The following is a 19,327-nucleotide window of genomic DNA, read 5'->3' on the forward strand; positions in this document are numbered from 1 at the left end:
TCAAATAAATCTTTAAAAATATAGTTCAACATGCTCCTTGTTATTTTGAATTTTTATTATTTTTTTTAAATTTTATTTAAATAGCAGAGAGACAGAGACAGAGAAAGATCTTCCATCCACTGGTTGTCTCCCTAAATGATGGTAACAGCCAGGCTGGACCAGGCTGGACCAGGCTGAAGCCAGGATCTCGAAACTCTATCCAGGTCCACTACATGGAAGGCAAGGACTAAGTACTTGGGCTCTTACCTACTGCCTCTCAGAACGTGCCACAGCATGAGGCTAGATCAGAAGTGGAGGAGCCAGGATTTGAACCATGCGCTGATACAGGATGCGGCTGTCAAACACCAGTCTCTCCCTCATAATTTTAAGCGTCCTTCCTGTATCTGTAGCTATTGTTCTAATTCCATTGTTTGTATTTTCGCTGGATCTTTCTCACTTTATTTCCCCAGAATTGCCAGCATTCTTACTGCTTATAAGCTTTTTCCTCCCAGGTACCCAGCTTTTGCTTTTGCTGAGCTTCCATTCCCTTGCTTCAATTTTATGAATGTCTGGAATTATCTTTACTGTTTCTTTCCTCTTTCTTCAAGGTGGTTTTACTGTTGTAAACTCACTTGTCTTCAAGCATCAGAGTTTAAGGAAAATTGACTAAGACACAGAGTGGGATAGTTTCACCCAGCTACTTTTTCCTCTTCCTGCAGGCTGGGAAGAGTTTTCTGTTGTTTTCCTTCGTGGTGGGATGGCCCAGTCTCAGGCCAGCTTGTGGAGTATGGCTTCCACAGGCTGAGGATCACCAGGGAGTCTCACAAACGAGAGGCAGTTCTGGGTACCGAGCCTGGTGTCAGATCTCCTTCTTAGAGAGGAAGACTGCAAGAGAGGGCTGGAATTTGGGGTCTTTCTGTAAACCACTGTGTGGCTCTGACCAAGAAATGAGACCACTGAGTTTCCTCCTGCATAAAACAGGGGTGTCTGCGAGTGGTCCCAGACTTCGTCGGGGTTGTATTCATTTGCGAGGGCTGCCAACACAAAGCACCACGGGTTGGGTGGCTTTAACAAGGAGACTTGACTTTGTCATGGTCCTGGAGGCTCAGGGTCCTAGATCGTGGTATCTGCAGGATGGGGTCGGCCTGGAAGCCTCTCCTTGGCTTGCAGGTGGCCTCTGCTTGGTGCACACACATCCTCGGTGTCTCTTTCTCTCCGTACAAGGACACCAGCCCAACTGGTTCAGGGCCCAACCCTCCTGATCTCTGGCATCTTAATCAGCTCTTCAAGGGCCCTGTCTCCAAATACAGTTACAGCACCAGGACTGGGCTTTAGTGATTCCCCACACGCACTGGAGGGAGACACAGCTCAGCCTGCAATGTGAGTCCTATAGCTCCAAGGTTCAGCATTAACTGCCTAATATGCAACATCCCCAGGAAGGAACTGAGGGGCAACATACTCCAGATGGTCTCTCTACCAGTCATTCCCCAGGCATTCAAGAACCAGATCAATAAGCAAAGATGGCCCAGACCAACAGGCAACATTCTGGTAGGAGGCGGCCATGAAATTCCCTTTAAGCCCACTGACCTCCGAGCCCCCTGGAGCTGCAGGGCAGCTGTGGGCACCTGAGCATTCCCCCTCCACACAGCATCTGCAGCAGCTTTGTGACCTGAGCAGCAAAGGCATCCTGGGGGGCTCCCAGTCCCAGGCAGAGCAATCAGCACTAGCACACAGAGGCCAGGCTGGCTCCCCGAACCCACGACCACATTTCTAGCACAGATATAAAAGGCAGCCGTGTTCACAGTATTCTGTATTCTGAGTTGAACCTATATAGCTGTCTACTTTGTTCTAAGCTTTTGTTGTTTTAGGGAGAGGGTAAAGGAATATGCTTTTGGCTGGGAAAGGGACAGACAGGGACCTAAGTCTGCCTGCTTGCATTCCTTATAAATCCTGGTCACCCTCCGTGTGTCTGAAGAAACTCACATCCAGCGAGCCGAGCTGGATGTGGGGTGGGGGGATCCGACGGGTAAGGAAATTTCAGAGATAGCCATCTAGGACCATTGCTTGGCCAATGAACACAACTAGAGTGAGAGCTCAGGAAATTCATTTGCTGAACACACTCTTTCCAAAGCTAATGCTAAATTATGGCTTTACCAACCAATAGTTAATTAAAACAAACACAAAAACCCTGCTAATGACATACATGCTTTTCAAAAAGAAAGCCTAAACACACTAGAGGTTGAAATGACAGAATTCCACCAGCTGCAGTAGCTACAGTTCTCCTTCGTTTCCATCTTGGGAGATGGCACCTGTTCTCTGAGCACAACTCAAAGCACAAGTCAGGTGTCAAGCGGTCTGGGACTGCTGGGGAGGCTGCAATCACCTGTGTGCCTGCTGAGCTCTGGGCCCGGGCTCCGTGGCGAGGTTAAGGCAGGCGGTCCTGGGGAGCGGGCACAGGCAGAGGGGCACACCTGCCGCTCTCTGCTCCCTCAGCAGACGGCCTCTGCTCCCTGGGGCTGCTTCCTTATCTGCGCCAGGTGCTCTCCAGCAGACCTCGCATGCCATGTAAGTATGAAGCTCCACAAAGCGCCACGTTGTTGTGGTCAGCCCCAGGGGCAGTGAGCAATGGCCAGGCTAGCACAAGGAGGGCCCGCTCACTATCAGGGACCTTTCCCCCCAAAAAGGGGGAGACAGTCAATCACACCACCTGCTCTTTCTGAGAAGTGAGGAAATCCAGTTGAGGCTAAACTGTTTTGTTTTGCAAAGCTGCTGAGAATGTTACACTGTGTTCCGGCAAGAGCATGAATGAACATCCTATCCCATGAAAGCAGCCCACACAATAAAATGGACTGGAAATACGTCTCGTCTCATGGTAAGGGCCAGGCCAGGCCTGGGTGGTATCTCCCAGGGGCACAAAGGAAGTGAGCAGAAGCGACCACAGCACCCGAGTCAGGCCCCGACCACTGGGTGCAGAGCCCCATCGCAGGCCCCGCCCGCTCACGTGTGAAACGGCATTTGCATTTCACGGCAGTGCTGGCGGGGCTCCAGCCCTCAGAAGATGCTTTCAAACGCGGCACGCCTGAGTACTGCCGGCGGTATTACAGGTGAGGGCAGCGCTGTGCTTCCTGGTGCCGGGAATCCGGGTTTGCTTTCCTGTTTATTGTCGTGCTCAGTTGAGTGCCCACGACTGTATTCTCTCCCCCAGATTCCCTACTTCTCCTCCTGGCTGAATGATTCATCAAGCGTCTTGGCCCCAGCACAGTGCTGTTTCAGGGAAGGCAGACTCTGGGGAACGAGCAGGGAACGCAATCCCCGCCGGCTCCAAGGCCGGCAGCGTCTATGCCAGCGTCTATGCAGCGTCTACGCCAGCTTCCCTGGAGCTGTGAGGAAGGGCTGGGGGGTGGGGGGAGGGGGCCTACGTTCCGGACGATGAGCCCTGCTGGGGGCTTCATGTACCCACTCCCACAGGCTAAGGGATAAGTAGAACAACAAGCAAAAAACAATTTTTTTTTATGTCCTTGGTTCAATTTGAGATACGGAGATGCAGACTAAGGAGCGGGACCCAGGGTGGCTGTTGGTGGCCCTGGGGGAGATGCATCTTTCGAGGTGCCCGCCTTTGCCTCCGGCCAAAATGAAAAGAAATCTCTAATGGCTTAAAAAAGAAAAAAAATCTCCTTCTGGTCCTCCTCTTTTGACTTTATTATGTCCCCCCAAACAAAGACCAAATCAAAGCCATTAAAAAAACCAAACCACATTGAAAAGGAACTGCAACAGTGGCGTTTTCATTTTGGCAGGTAAGTTACAAATTTGAAAGTGGTCATGGCAAGCAGCTTTCATGACGGCTTCCAATTAATCGTTTTTATCCAAACTACTCAGAGGAGCCGCGAGGCGCAGCAGCCCGTACGCCTCTCCTCTTGGAACACACTTCATTTGCACGTTTTCAGTACTGCCTTTCATATTCACCACAGAATCACTGCTTTTCTTTTAAATGGCTACTTTGAAACAGCTTGAGAAGTTCCCAAGTCTCACAACATTTAAAAAAGAAAATATTCTCTAGACAGGTGTGTGTTTGGCCTGGTTGCTAAGATGCCCATGCCCCACACCAGAGTACCTGGGTGCTCCGACTCCCACAGACAGGAGAGAGCTGGATCCACCCAGTCCCAACTAAAACAGGTGCTTGAGGAGTAAACCAGCAGACTGGGGCTGAGAGCATAAGAGCATGTCTTCTCTCTCTCTCTCTCTCCACCCCCTTCCCTCCCTTCCTCTCTCCATCTCTTTGTCTAGCAACTAAAATAAAAACAAATTTTTTTTGAGAGAAGTCTTTGTTTTCAAGGATAACTTGGAGGGAAAAGGTCCTCAAAGATACAGCACTGCTGTGTCCAAGCCTCATGTCTACACCCACGGACACGGTCACTTGGGGACCCTCGGCAGTGTCCACTGTAGACACCTGTGTGCTGTCTCCACTGAGTACCATGTGGGGTGAACTGGGTGGAGGTTCTTACTCTGTAGACGAAGGAACTGGGGTCCAGAGAGAATGGGGGATTTGCTTCAGGTCAGGGAACAGGCAAGCGGCAGGGGCTCGGGGCACAGGAAACAGTGTACTAGCTCCATGTTCGGTAGGTCTATGCATGTGTGTATAGATAACCTCCTCATCTGTATACAGTCGGAGCCACTGCATCACAACTCAATTCAGAAAAAAAGCAAAATATAAACTTGTAAATATTTGAAAAACCTACAGCCTTATATCCAAGACCAGGCTGGGGCACCCACTGTGTTCAGGGGTGCTGCCCAGGTGTCGGGGTCTTACTTGGTGAGGGCTGTAGTGTAAAATACACTCAGGCTGCCCAGGGCTCACACAGGCGCACTGTCCCTGAGGATCAGACCAGGACACAGAGCACAGCGGAGGAAAGATGCAAAGCAGGGTCACAGGCCCAGACCCGAAACTCAGAACTCTGAAGGCCTTGTGGAAGCGAGGCCTGTGCGTGGTAAGACCACCGAGGGACTGGGTAGGCGGCTGCTCAGTGTGTGATGGGAATGTGGGAGCGAGGGGGGGCCGCCAGCAGCCACCCAACCTGGGCACAGCACACGGTCCCAGACCTGGGGAGCAGCAGAGTGGACAGCGGCTGCTGACGCCAATCCTCGCACGGTCCGTTCCTGCAGCACGACTCTGGTCTGCAGGCGGTGTCATTTGGAAACAGGATTTTTTTTTAAAGAACAAAACAAGAACCAATGTTTCAGAACACGAGATGTTTTCAAGGTTGTATTCTTGGCATGTAAGAAGGAGAAAACAGCCTTTTGGCTTCTGCACTGGAGCAAAAATCAGTTTGTTTGGTGCTTTTTTATTTTTTTTGAAGTAAGTTGCCAGGCAAAAGATAAATTACTCTGTACCACACAGTAAAAAAATTACTTCTGATCTCTGTACTTTAAAAATATCAAAGGACCACCATCAATCATTGAAAAGATTTTCATACAGCGTACGTGGTTCTGTGTGAATGCAGCTTGGACAGTCACGGTATCTACTTATAAAAGATAATGTCCAGCAAGGGTGAGGAAAACCAGAAGTGTGGGATTTGGGGGGGGGGGCACAGAGAGGGAGAGGGAAGCAGGATGTAGAGCTGCAGGGGTGAGGGGGGGACACACAGAGAACCCACCTGAAGAAGCCAGGTGAGGTCCAGGGCCCAGCATGCTGCCCCTGGAATCAGTTGTCTGGGCTGCACTGTGTCCCTCAAGATGTGGCCACTCACACCCTGACCCCCGCACCTCAGAGGGAGATTCTCTTTGGAGACAGAGCCTTGCAAGGGGCACTTAAGGGGGAGCGAGGTCCTCAGGGTGGCCCTGATCTGTCTGCTGGGGCCCCTACAAGAACAGGAGGTTAGGGCCTGGTGTTGTGGCACAGTGGGTTATGCTGGCATCCCATGTGAGTGCTGGTTCCAGTCCCAGCTGCTCCACTTCTGATCCAGTGCCCTGGTAAATGTGCCTGGGAAGGCAGCAGAAGATGGCCCAAGTACTTGGACCCTTGGACCCATGTGGGAGACCCAGGCTCCTGGCTTTGGCCTGGGCCAGGTCACTGTGGCCATCTGGGGAGTGAGCCAGTGAATGGAAGGTGCCTGTCTGTCTCCCCACCCCCACCCACCCATTTCTTTGTCATTCTGCTCTTCAAATAAATAAATACAGCTTTTCAGAAGAGATTAGGACCCACGATGAGACGGCAGGGACACCCATGCACAGGGATGAGACCAGAAAGAAGAGGATGAGACAGAAAGAAGGCAGTGTCTGCAAGCCACTGAGAGGCCTTGGGAGGACCTCACCCTGACCGTGGACTTCCGGGCTCCAGAACTGAGGAAACGACCCCTGTTGTTTACAGCGCAGCCTGCGCCATCTTGTTACGGCAGCTGGAGCAGACAAACACGATTACCAAACTCCGTGCCGTAAGAAACAAGGTCTGTCCCCAGAGTGGGCTCTGCACGGGCTGGCGAACTCGGGCACAAAGGCTGCTGTCTGCCGAGCCCACACACCCGCATCCCGGCCGTCCTGGCACCACTACCCACTCCTCCTAGTAGCCCCAACACATCTCCCAGAGCGGGCACAACAGACGACAACAGCCTCCCAAGTCAGGCCTTGTCCCAAACTCCCCGTTCCCCAGCCTCTCTGGTAGCGCTGGGCACAGCCGCGGCAGAATCAGCACAGCCTGGGCCTTACAGCCACGAGCCCTCTAAGCCTTCGTCGCTACCAGAGTGCAGGAGCGGAGTTACCACGAGGTCTGCCCGAGAGAAGGGTGGGGCAGGGACCCCCAGGTGTGAACCAGGCGGCCCCGAGTGCCGCGTGGCTGGGCCTGCACCCGGATGCACGGCTCTGAGCAGCTGTGAGCGGACTGCGAGGTGGGAAAGGCCTCGGGTCAGATGAGACTCCCCTGTTCCTTGGGAGCTGCCCTACGGCTGCCAGGACACAGCAGGATGTCCAGGACACTGACATGGCTCTGGTGGGCCACATACCCAAAGGTCCCAGGCCCCATGGAGGGGTTTGGATGCCCTGCCTCCCGCTGTGGACCCCTGGCCATGTGGCTAAGACCCCAGAATAGAGGCCCTGATGTGAACACTCGACAGCCATGGCCATCCACTAGAGCTCCCCCGGCCACCTCCCACGCGGGTCCCCACCACAGCCCCGTCCATCTCTGCACCCATGTTCCTACCTAAGACCCATTTTTCCGACAGGTACACGACTGTTTCTTTCTTCTTTCCGCTGTGAGGCCCAATGAAGATGCTGGCCCGGCTGGGTACTGGGCTGATCTGACCGCCACACAGGTGCACCAGTTCACACAGCTTGGCCCTGGGAGGGCTGCTGGCCGGTGAGATGAACATTGGTGGTTGATCGGCAAAGAGGGTCCCCTGGTACTGCCCCTGGGCCATATGGCGCTCGCGACGGCAGACCTGTGGGGAAAGAGGGACAGGGTGAGGTATGGAACCATCCCAGTCTTTGCTTAGCCTGAGTGAGCAGCAGTGAGAAGGTGGTGACAATACTGGTGTAAAACTGACATTTTCCAAAGTGGTCATAGTACAAACGGACAGGTAAAAATATGTGCAGACTTTCCTATCATCCCAAAGTCTCAAGCCAGGCACTGAGAAGTGATCAGCTGTGGAATACAGTGAGGGCAGTACGTCCACATCTTGTAGATCCTGTGTCAGTCACCAGGGTGACTGGCGCCTCCGAAGGCAGATGCCAGCGGCACCTGCCTGGAGGCAACAATCCAGCAGCTCCGGAGCTCCTGACAGCAAGCGGCCATGGTGGGATCTAAGAAACACAGTGCACCTGGCCTGGTACTCCGCATGGGGAGAGGGAGAAGTCCCACAGTCCTGCCTGAAACACAGCAGGATGGGAGGGGAAAGTCTGGAGCTGCCGATCCAGGAATGAGAGCTGTGATGCGAGCAGGTGTGAAACTGGTGAAACTGTGCTCCGACTAACTCTGATGGAGCCCTGTCCATCAAAGGGAAAACAGGAAGGCTCGGTCATTTCGAATATGCATTTTACTAAGAATCGATCCATAAAGGCTCCTCTTTTGGTGCAAATGCCCTTAGAGAGGGGTTGAGGACGTGGAGTATTTTAAATTCTCCTGTAATGTCTGAGCTCAATGCTCAGGGAAATAAGTGGTTTTGGCAGTGGGGGGTGGGTGGTCTGTGGGGAAAGGGCAACAGGGGTCCTTGAAGGAGTGGACGTGGAGGTGGGAGGTAGGGAAGTGGGGGTGACAAATAGGACCTGGACCCCAGCATGGCAGGGCAGCCGATGAGCTCCCCGTCCGCACTGCTCACAGAATCTCCGACAGTGACTTGTTCCCTGCTCTGGGTTTTCAATGGGAGGGTGGACCTGTGGGAAAACTGCTCCAGCACCAGGGGACCCACCTAGGACATTCAACCAGGGCCACAGCGCTCCCTTCTCTCACCCCCGGCTCTGACTTAGCACTGGACAGCTTTCGCCCCACTCCAGTGCCAGCGACTGGACCTGTGCCTATTTCTGGACAGCGGAAAAGCTGTTAATTCCATCTTGCGGATAAAGGCACTGAACTGAAGCTTTGCTCTGGCTGAATGGCGAGGCAAGTTGCAACAAAACACTCACTGGTGAACCTCTGGACCACTGCTGCGTGGATGAAGAGGTCAAGAAAGACAACCCTTCCTGCTAAGGCAGGACCCAGCTGCATATTTAAAAGCACCAATTATAAAAGTGATTGATAATGGAAACGATACATGAGCATGTAAAATAAACAGTGCGATTTCCTGCCTTGGACACTGCTGCGTTACTCCAGCCCCTCCTGCCTCCTCTTCTCTAGTGTCAGAACACTGACTTTTTCCTGGGGGTGCCAGCCCCTGGACAGCCGTGTGTTCTCACAAAGGCCCTTCCCAGACCATGGGGAGACTCACGACTGGGCCACGCTCATCAGGGTGATGTCATTTTCCTTGCAAACAACACAGTCCTGACTCACGTGACCCAAGAGTAAGGCTGCTGTGGGATACTGGGAGGTTTCCTCCTTATTATAATCTTACAAATGAGCAAATCTCCCCTTTTCCTTGCTGGGCAAGGCTGAATCTCCACGTGGTATGTGGCCTTACTGAAGCCATCTGAGGCCACAGACAGGCCCAGACGGGTGCCCTGACTCTGGAAAACACATTCCAAGTCTACACCTACAATGTCAGAGCTTGTCCTTTTTTGTACTTTTAATGTCAGGAGAGAATTCTTTTTTTAAAAAAGATGTATTTATTTATTTGAAAGTCAGAGTTACACAGAGAGAGAAGGAGATGCAGAGGCAGAGACAGAGGCAGAGAGAGAGAGAGAGGGAGAGAGAGAAAGAGGTCTTCCATCTTCTGGTTCACTCCCCAACTAGCCGCAATGGCCAGAGCTGCTCTGATCTGAAGCCAGGAGCCAGGAGCTTCTTCTGGGTCTCCTACATGGGTGCAGGGTCCCAAGGGTTTGGGCCATCTTCCACCGCTTTCCCAGGCCATAGCAGAGAGCTGGACTGGAAGTGGAGCAGCCGGGACTCGAACCGGGGCCCACATGGGATGCCAGCACTGCAGGTGGTGGCTTTACCCACTATGCCACGGCGCTGGCCCCAGGAGAGAATTCTTATAGCAATTTTTTATTGATTTGTTTCCAGAAGCCCAGGCCCCAGCCACTTCCCAGAGTTAACCACAGTTAAGGGTTTGCTGTGCATTTTTCTAAATTCTGTAAAATGCATGTGCAAATGTGGTGTCACAAACACACACACACATATATACACAGACACGTATACACGTTTAAGTCCTTCTTTTTCTATGCAGATAAATACTAAATCAAGAGAGAGATACCAAGATGGTGGAATAGGCAGGGAGCTTACTGTTCTAGTCTAGGGGAAGATATTAAAAAAAAAAAAAAAAGCGTGAACAGAGTGCAATCTCAGGCAAGAAGTTAGGGAAAACAGCAGAGGAAACTCCATACAAATCAGAGGAACACTGTGGATCCACATGGAGGGTGTAGACACACACAACAGAGGACCCCAGCAGCCGAGAGCCTCAGCGCCAGCTTTGGAGAGTGAGGTGCGACCAGACTGCAGCAGCCCAAGCCACTGGTGATAAAGCTGCAGGAAGAGCCTGAAGTGAGTCTAACTTGAATCCTGTCAAGGACGGCCTACCTGCCAACCTAGAGGGAAAAAAATATAGGCACGCTTCTCTCTCCCCGACCACCAGGCACTGGCATCCTCTAACTAGCCGAGAGGGGGCAGGTACCATTTTTAACATATGCAACAGCTGTGCCAGTTTGTGTCCGGGTGCCCGGCAAGGAGCCGAGGGGAGATGCCTGAGTCTGGCTGGGAGAATTGGCAGGGGCTGGGTGCTCATGCCTGTGGAAGCCTTGTGTGCTGGGACTGTGAAAACACTGTGGCTGTGTGGGAGGGTGCAGGGCGTGGCTGAGACTTCGGGCAGTCACTCTGGGTGGCTCCACACTTGGGGCTCCCTGATCCCCTGGTGAGGGTCATTGCTGTGGGATCCTTGCTCACACCAAGGACTGCATGGATTCTTTGTGTGTTTCTTGTGAGAGTGCAAATGAATGTTATACTCACTGGGGCTAGCGATCAGGCATTGGCCTCCTTGGAGAAGAGAAATGAATCCAAGACTACACCAACAAAGCAGATTAAACCTGCCCCCTGCCCCGCTAAAAAATAAAAGAGATTTATCACACCCAATTTGGGTGTCACCTTGGACACCCCCCCCCCCCCCACCTGGAGCACTGAACAGAGCTCCCTGGCCACATCAAGTGCACACCTCAGGATATAGAGCAGACACTTTACTCATCCACAGAGGCATAGTCCAAAAATAAAAGCCATCACGGGGGGGAAAAAGCCAACAGTGTCTCCACAAATGCCTAAAAATAAATGCAGCAATTCAAGAAACAAGAATAAGGAAGACAACATGATGCCTTCAAAGGAACACAACAATACTTCAATACCAGAATGTGAAAACAAAGAGACTGAAGAAATGCCAGAAACATAATTCAAAAAACTGATCATAGGATTACTTAGAAGTAATCAGAAGCAAATCCACGAATTAAAGAAATCCAGGTTGGCACCGTAGCTCACTTGGTTGATCCTCCACCTGCAGCGCCGGCACCCCAGGTTCTAGTCCCAGTTGGGGCGCCGGGTACTAGTCCTGGCTGCTCCTCTTCCAGTCCAGCTCTCTGCTGTGGCCCAGGGTTGGGGGGGCATTGGAGGATGGCCCAAATGCTTGGGTCCCTGCACCAGCATGGGAGACTGGGAGGAAGTACCTGGCTCCTGGCTTTGGATCGGTGCAGCGCTGGCCATGGCGGCCATTAGAGTATTGAACCAACGGAGGGAAGACCTTTCTCTCTGTTTCTGTCTATAACTCTCTCTCTCTCTCTCTCTGTCTGTCTAATTCTGCCTGGCAAAAAAGAAAAAAAAAAAGAAAAAAAGAAATCCATAACAAGAATGAACATTTTTTCCCATGAAATTGAGATTTTAAAGAGAAATCAAAATGAAATATTGGTAATGAAGAATTCAATAGATCAAATAAAAAATGTAGTGGAAAGCCTTAACTACAGACTCTGAGGCAGAAGAAAGAATATTGTAATTAGAAGAAAAATCTATGGAAATTCTACAGTCAGACAAAAAAAAAGGAGAGAGAGTGAGGGAGAAATAAGAAGAAATTAGAAAACTAAAAAAACAGTGTTGGAAATGAATGGGATACTATCAAACAACCTAACATACGGGTCTTAGGAATTCCTAAAGGCGTAGAAAGAGAGAACGGATTAGAAGGCCTTTTTAGTGAAATAATTATAGAAAATCTCCCTACTTTGGAGAAAGAAAGGGATGTCCAAGCACAGGAACAGGAAGCACATAGAACTCTTAACAGACAAGACCAGAAAAGATCCTCAAGATACATTGTAGTCAAACTCTCCACAGTAAACTGTAAAGAAAGATTCTAAAATGTGCAGAGAGAACCACCAGATTACTTTCAGAGGATCTCCAATTAGACTCACAGCTGACTTTTCATCAGAAACCCTACAGGATAGGAGAGAATGGTGAGATATATTCCAAGCCTTAAGAGAAAAAAGAAAACTGTCAACCTAGAATTCTGTACCCTGCAAAGCTGTCATTTATGAATAAAGAACTTCCATAACAAATAGAAACTGAATTTGTCACCACTTGTCCAGCCTTACAAAAAGATGCTTAAGGATATGCTACACACAGAAACATGGTCATCACTATGAAAGAAAATGAAGGCAGAAAATCTCCCAGTAAAAGTACAAAGGAAATCCAAAGTAAACAATAGGAATATTTATGGGAAAATGGCAGGGCCAGGTCATTACTCATCAATAGTCACCTGGAATGTAAATGGCTTCAATTCTCCAAGAGACACAGACTGGCTGAATGGATTAAAAAACAAAACTCATCTATTTGCTGCCTACAAGAAGCACATCTCGCCAATAAAGATGCATGCAGACTGAAAGTGAAAGGATGGAAAAAGATATTCCATGCTAACAGAAACCAAAAAAGGGCTGGTGTAGCCATCCTAATACTTGACAAAATAGACTTTAACACAAGAACTGTTGAAAGAGACAAAGAAGGGCACTATATAATGATGAAGGGATCAATTCAACAGGAATATGTGACTATAATAAATGTACATGCACCTTATGACAGGGCATCTGGCTATTTAAAAGAAATGTTAATGGATCTAAAGGGAGACACAGACTCCCATACAATAGTATTGGGGGACTTCAATACTCCACTTTCAGCAATGGAAAGATCAACAAGATGGAAAATCAGCAAAGAAACAGAATTTATCGACAGTATAGACCAAAGTAACCTAACAGATATCTACAGAACTTTTCATCCTACGGTTGTATAATACACATTCTTGTCACCAATGCATGGAACTTTCTCTAGGATAGACCACAGGCCAAGCCATAAACCAAGTCTCAGCAAATTCAAACAAGTTGAAATCATACTGTGTATCTTCTCTGACCACAATGTAATGAAGCTGCCAATCAATAACTCAAGAATTTCTAAAACATAAGAAAACACATGGAGACTGAACAACATGTTCCTGAATGAATAGTGGGTCATAGGAGAAATAAAAAAAAACTGTCAAGAAATTTGTCTTTTTTTTTTCCATACTATTTGTTGAACTATTTGCTTAGTATGGAATTAATCTGTGTATAAGTTAATAAGGAAGACGGGTGGGAGAGCGGGTATGGTGGGAAGAATCACTATGTTCCTAAAGCTGCATTTTTGAAATGCATGAATTTTGTATACCTTAAATAAAAGATTTCTGGGGAAAAATATTAAATCAAACAATTTTCAATCCAATAAAAATGGAGATAAACCTTTCAGATATTTAGAATGTTACTTCAGTAGATAACTTCTGTGATTCTACATTCTTTCTTCTCCCTCTCCCGCTTAATGAGCATTTAGCCTGCCAGCCACATGCAAGGTGCAGGGTGAGTAATGATGATTGAGGAGGGACCTTCACCTTGGCTTAGACCACATGACACACAAATCAACAAATGAGGTCAGCCTTGTGACACAGTGGGTAAACTGCTGCCTGTGACACCAGCATCAATGCTGGTTCAAGTCCCAACAGCTCTGCTCCCCATCCAGCTTCCTGCTAATGTCCCTGGGGAAGCAGCACAGGACGGTCAAGTCCCTGGGCCTCTGCCACCCATGTGGAGACCCAGATGGAGTTCTGGCTCCTGGCTTCTGCCTGGCTCAGCTCTGGTCATCGCAGTCATTTGAGGAATGAACCAGTGATAGAAGATCTCTCTGTTCTTCCTTTCTCTCTCTGTCACTCTGCCTTTCAAATAAACTCAGAGGGCTTCCATAGCCTTGGAAACTCATGACTGGAGCATAGGGAGATTACTGATGCCATAGACAGGAGTGTCAATTGGTAAAGTCAACAACAGGAGTCACTGTGCACTTACTCCTCATGTAGGATCTCTGTCCTTAATGTGCTGTACATTGAGATTTAATGCTATAACGAGTAATCAAACAGTATATTTCACTTTGTGTTTCTATGGGGGTGCAAACTGTTGAAATCTTTACTTAATGCATACTAAACTGATCTTCTGTAAAAAAAAAAAAATTATCAATTCCCAACTTGACTCTCACTGGGATTAAACATGACAATAGGTCTGATCTGATTTCATCATCATTTTAAAAAAATCATCTATTATTTTTCACTTTATGTTTCTGTGTGGGAGCAAACTGTTGAAATCCTTACTTAACGTATACTAAGCTGATCTTCTGTATATCAAGATAATCGAAAATGAATCTTGATGTGAATGGAAGGGGAGAGGGAGTGGGAAAGGGGAGGGTTGTGGGTGGGAGGGACGTTATGGGGGGGAAGCCATTGTAATCCATAAGTCGTACTTTGGAAATTTATATTCATTAAATAAAAGTTAAAAAAAAATTAACAAAATAAAATACCTGATTATTTATTCATCTTAAAAGCAGAAGATCCAAAATATTATAAAGATCATATTCTTCATTCAAAAAAAATTGTGAATGTGTGTGCACTGACTTTCCAAACTCAAAATAATTTCCGGGGAAGCTTAATCAAAGCCTAGGTTACTTACAGTCAAGAATTAATTTGAGACCCGCACACACTCTCCCTAATATATCCCAGGACAAACACAAGCTCATCATTAACAGGCACGACTCTCCTCATCGCTGAGCCTGCATGAGCCCATACCAGGAAGGGGAGGACTGTAGGATGGGAGGCTTCCCTGTGCTTCCCAAAGACAGGAGCCCTTGCTACTCACCTGGGTCCCCGAACTGACATCACAGGGACTCGGGGGCCAACGAAATCATCCAAGAACATGGTCATCCAAACAGCCACAACCCCGGAGACCTCTCAGTGCCTCTGAAGGGGCAGACCATATGAAAGTGTTTGGCTACTCAGGGCTGTGGCCATGCCTTGAGAATTTTGACCCAGGTGGGTCAACTTTCCTCTCTGGAAGAACAGTGGCCAACAGAGCAGCTAACAGAGGGTTGTACGCACGACAGTGGCTCTCCCTGGCACCACAGGTCCGGTATGATCCATCCAAGAGCATAAGTGCTGAGATTGGTGGGTAGTTGATTCTTTTCACTGCTGCCTCAACCCCCTAGATAGCAGCAATGCATGACAATTTGCCCACAACTCTAATTTCATTTCAAACTTTTACACACATTCATGAGCACCCCAGAAAAGCAGTGAGGACAGGACACACGGGCATCACAGAGTCACAGTGGGTGGGGCAGGGTGGCGTGGGAGTGGAGGGCATGAGCAGGTGCCCACCAGGGAGCTGAGGGCTGGCTATAGTCACGCTGAAGCTCTCCCCTCCAGCAGGGCCATCCTCCCTGACCTAGGAGTGCCCAGCTAGAAATGCTTACAAGATGAATTTTTAAAAAGAAGCTAAAATCCTAACCCAACAGACACAAAACGAAGACTTAAGAGGTGCTCATTTTATTTATCTCAGATGCCAGAATCTATAGGACACCTGTGTACTTCAGCGTCACAGGGGAGGGAGTAGGGGGAAGGCAGAAGTCTTTCTTTGCCCTGAGCTCTTTGTGTGGACCCTTTGTCGCACATGATGAGGGTCTGCTGGTTAAGGCAGCTTTGCCTTAAGAAAAAAAAAAAAGCTGCTTGTGCTTGCGTTTGTGTCTTCATCAGCAAAACCACTGATTTAACAGGCTGCAGCTGAAGCCCTGGGTGCAGGCACACTCTCACGTTCACAGAGCAATGCAGGACAGGGCTCCCCAGGCTTCTAGCTTCAAGGAATCCCAGCTATTTGTCCTTCACCAGGAAGGAAATTCCCAGGGGGTTGTTGAGTCTTTTCCTCCAGACTCCAGGGAGCCTGCCTTCCCTTGAGGTAGGGCTCACCCGTAAAGCCATTTCCAGTCCTGTGAGCCCAGGTGGGACAGCAGGTGCACATCCCCTCTCAAGGCAGCCCCACTTGGGGCTGGCACTCTGGCAGAGGTTAAGTACCTACCTGCAGCGCTGGCATCCTGCTGCCAGTTTGAGTCCTGGCTGCTCCACTTCTGATACAGTTGCCTGCTACTGGCCTGGCAAAGCAGCAGAAGATGACCCAAGTGTTTGGGCCCTGCACCCATGTGGGAGACCCAGAAGGAGCTCCAGCCTCCTGGCTTCAGCCTGCCCAGCCCTGCCTGTTGTGGACATTTTGGGAGTGAACCAGCAGATGGAAGACCTCTCTTTCTGTCTCTCCCTCTCTGTAACTCTGCCTCGCAGATAAATAAATAAAATTTTTTTTAACATTAAAACAGCTTTTTTATTTGTTAATGTCACATAAGAAATTTAAGCATGTTACACTATCTTAAAAAACACAGCTAATGCGCTTTTAATAGAGAAACCCTTCCCCGCCCCTCCCCTGCCTCCCCTCCCCCCGCATGAATTAAGAATCTAGAAGTAACCATAAAACAAAGGTTGTGGAATCCTTCATCCAGAGGGCTCACATGATGATTAATTAATATTGCCTTCTTACAGAGTTTCTCTTTTCTATTTTAAAAAAATTTGTAGCCTTGATTGCTTATTACAAAAAAATTCAGTATAAAAGTTTCAATATATTGAAAAAATGCTTTCCCCTCCCTCACAGCACCGTTATATATAGCAGAGGATAATCAAGAGCAGATTGCTAATCTAGATGGAGCAATCTTCAGATTACACCCAGACACACAGTGGTTTATTTACCCTCCCCTCCCCTCCCCTTCTCATGAGAACTTAAAAAAATACAAAAAAAAAAATGCCAAAAAAGTTGAGGGACCCTTTCCAGACAGTACACAGTTAGTTCAGTGTCAATAATTCACATCTTGCAACAAAGTGTACGGATATGACTTCTTTAACAAAAACGTTCAGTGTCAAAAGAAAATTAAGGCCATCAGATTTGCAGCTTAAAAATTCACATAAAGGAAATATAAAAATATTCTGTGCTTCGGAGAAGGCTCTGCACTGTATACAGGTAAGGGTTGCCACTCTTCTTTATCTTGAGGAAGACAGGATTTGAGAGGTTTGCATAATTGCACAGCTTCTGTTGGATGCTCTTGGGGAACCCCAAGAGCATAAATGAATAAATATTAAACATAGGCAGCCCCACAACAGGGCAGTCTGCACTTGATGACATGCACACTGGTGAGAATGGCCCAGACCCTGCTCCAGTACCTGCTAGGGACAGGCTCTGAGTCAACGCCAGGCCCCAACCAAGGTCCTGGCCCTTCCTGCAGTTCTGCTCCTCACCAGTAATGCAGAGATGAACCCGTGTCCACGTTGGGCCCAGCCAGTGAGAGAATGTCACCCTCACCTGCCCCAAGACATGCTTCTCCGCACGACGGCAAGCACACCCGTGCAAAGAGGGCGGGGCACAGCCTGCATCCCTGCTTTCTCTGAGAGGGATAGAAAGCCCCCAACAGTGTCGCCATCCAGGCATCTTGGAGGCTTCCTGCCTGCAGACAGCTAAAGTGACGTCTGCTTCCATAAATACTCCCTTTTACTCTCTCTGGGTCCCACTCTCTCCTCCCCACCCACAATCCTCCTGCAAACACACTAAACACACACACACACACACACACACACAGAGAAAATACATCCACTGGTTGATTCCCCAAATGCCCACAATGCTCAGGGCTAGGCCAGGGCTGAGGCTGGAGGCCAAGAACTCACTCCAGGTTTCCCATGAGGGTGGCAGACACCAAACTACTTGATCTATCTGCTGCCTTTCAGGACTACATTAGCAGCAAGCTGGAACCTGGAGCTGAGCTGGGACTTGAACCCAGGCACTCCAGTGTGGGACATGGGCCTCTTACCCAGCATCTGTCTGCAGGCCAAATGTCTGTGCACCCCCCCCTTTTGTTAATAAAAAGGGGGAACTACTGTGTCGCTCCCCCTCTTCATGGAGGAACGACACAGGACCCTGCGCTGTTCTTTCGTCTGCTCGGCCCTCCCCGGGTTTGCTGCTGGTTCTTCCCGGGTTGGCTACCATCCCTTCCACCTCCGTGGAAGGGCGGTTCCCCCTGCCACTTTTCCCCACTTCCGCGCGGGAGCGGCACACCGCCGGCCGGCTCTCTCGGGGGCTGCACAGGTGTTCCTTCAGATAGATGTTCCTCTTAGATGTTCCTGGTGCATGTTGTCTCTCTCCTCCTTTATAGTCCTCTTCCACCAATCCCAACTCTGCTACCCACACGCCGAGTACGCTGCTCTTCTCCAATCAGGAGCAGGTCCTGCTGTTTATTGGTTGAACTGGAGGCAGCTGTGTAGAAGCTGTTTCCTCCTCTCCCAGCGCCATATTGTGGGAGAGCAGATGCATAGAATAAGTCTTAATTCCAGTAACTTAGTCTAGTCCGAGTTGCTCCCAGTTGCTCCCCACACTACTGAACAACACCCCCACCAGAAGAGGCGGATGCCTCCCCTTCTGGCCGCTTCCTGGGGTCCAGCAGCAGCTACAGCCCAGGGAGGAGCCAGGCAGAGAGTCGTCTGGTTGATGGGGCTGTCGTGGGAGGACGAAGAGAATGCTGGAGTTTGGAAGGGTCTTGGAGACCACCTCGACCCCGGCTCTCTGAGGCCCGGGGGCACAGGATTCCTTATCTGATGCCACAGAGGCCCTGGCAAGCCCTTCCTTTGCCAAGATGCAAACTCCTCTTCTCACTGCTGCACTCCCCTGCCTGACACAGAGCGTAACTGAGCCCCAGAACTCTGCCTGCAGGAGAAAGACTTCCTGCTTTTCCTGGGGCCTTCATTAATGCACTTCCTCACTCATGTGGTATTGGGCTAAGTGCTAAGGGACACAAAATTGGGAGGACACAGTCTTTGCTTCTCTGAGACTTTCTGCAAGTCACATGATAGATAACAAGACGTTTTGGGACAGGTATTGTGGCACAGAGGCTTAAGCCAAGCATGGCTGCTCTACTTCCAACCCAGCTCTCTGCTAATGTGCTTGGGAAGGCAGTGGATGGCCTAAGTGCTTGGGACCCTGCCACCCATGCCATTTCTGGGGGTGAATCCAGTGGGTGGAAGATCTCTCCCTCCTCTCTGTCACTCTGCCCTTCAAACAAATAAATGTTGGGGGTAAAATATAAGGACATTTCACTTCATGGGACAGGAAAATGAGAGCCCAAGTAGGCATGGCAGGCAGTTAGGGGAGACTTCGTGGTGACAGCATTCACTGATTTGGGGAGAGGGCACTTCAGGTGACAGTGTCTGAGGGCACTGGCATGCTTAAACAAACAGTCCAGCCCCACGGGGGTAGGCACTGGCAGGTGATTACAATAACAAGAGCTAACTTCTGGAAGCATTGAAGTCCATACTACGTGGAGTGATGGGGCTGA

The 19,327-nt window shown here is 49.4% G+C and overlaps 1 protein-coding gene and 1 long non-coding RNA gene across 4 annotated transcripts in view; one reads left to right on the forward strand and one right to left on the reverse strand.

Moving 5' to 3' along the window:
* MCPH1 (microcephalin 1) overlaps positions 1 to 19,327 on the reverse strand; it is a 248,593-nt gene that overhangs the window by 10,128 nt on the left and 219,138 nt on the right. For all 3 annotated transcript variants that reach the window (XM_051832685.3, XM_089302827.1, XM_089302829.1), the window contains one exon: positions 7,169 to 7,406. In XM_051832685.3, the coding sequence (XP_051688645.2) occupies positions 7,169 to 7,406 (238 nt within the window). The remainder of the gene's footprint in view (positions 1 to 7,168; positions 7,407 to 19,327) is intronic.
* On the forward strand, positions 2,413 to 3,323 carry LOC149125226 (uncharacterized). The gene is made up of 4 exons (XR_016212220.1): positions 2,413 to 2,544; positions 2,746 to 2,851; positions 3,011 to 3,083; positions 3,185 to 3,323. It is a non-coding gene; the product is annotated as an uncharacterized LOC149125226 (long non-coding RNA).

The sequence above is a fragment of the Oryctolagus cuniculus genome, chromosome 8 (assembly GCF_051225735.1).
Source record: "Oryctolagus cuniculus isolate XC-2025 breed Fujian yellow rabbit chromosome 8, ASM5122573v1, whole genome shotgun sequence".
Taxonomy (NCBI): Eukaryota; Metazoa; Chordata; class Mammalia; order Lagomorpha; family Leporidae; genus Oryctolagus; species Oryctolagus cuniculus.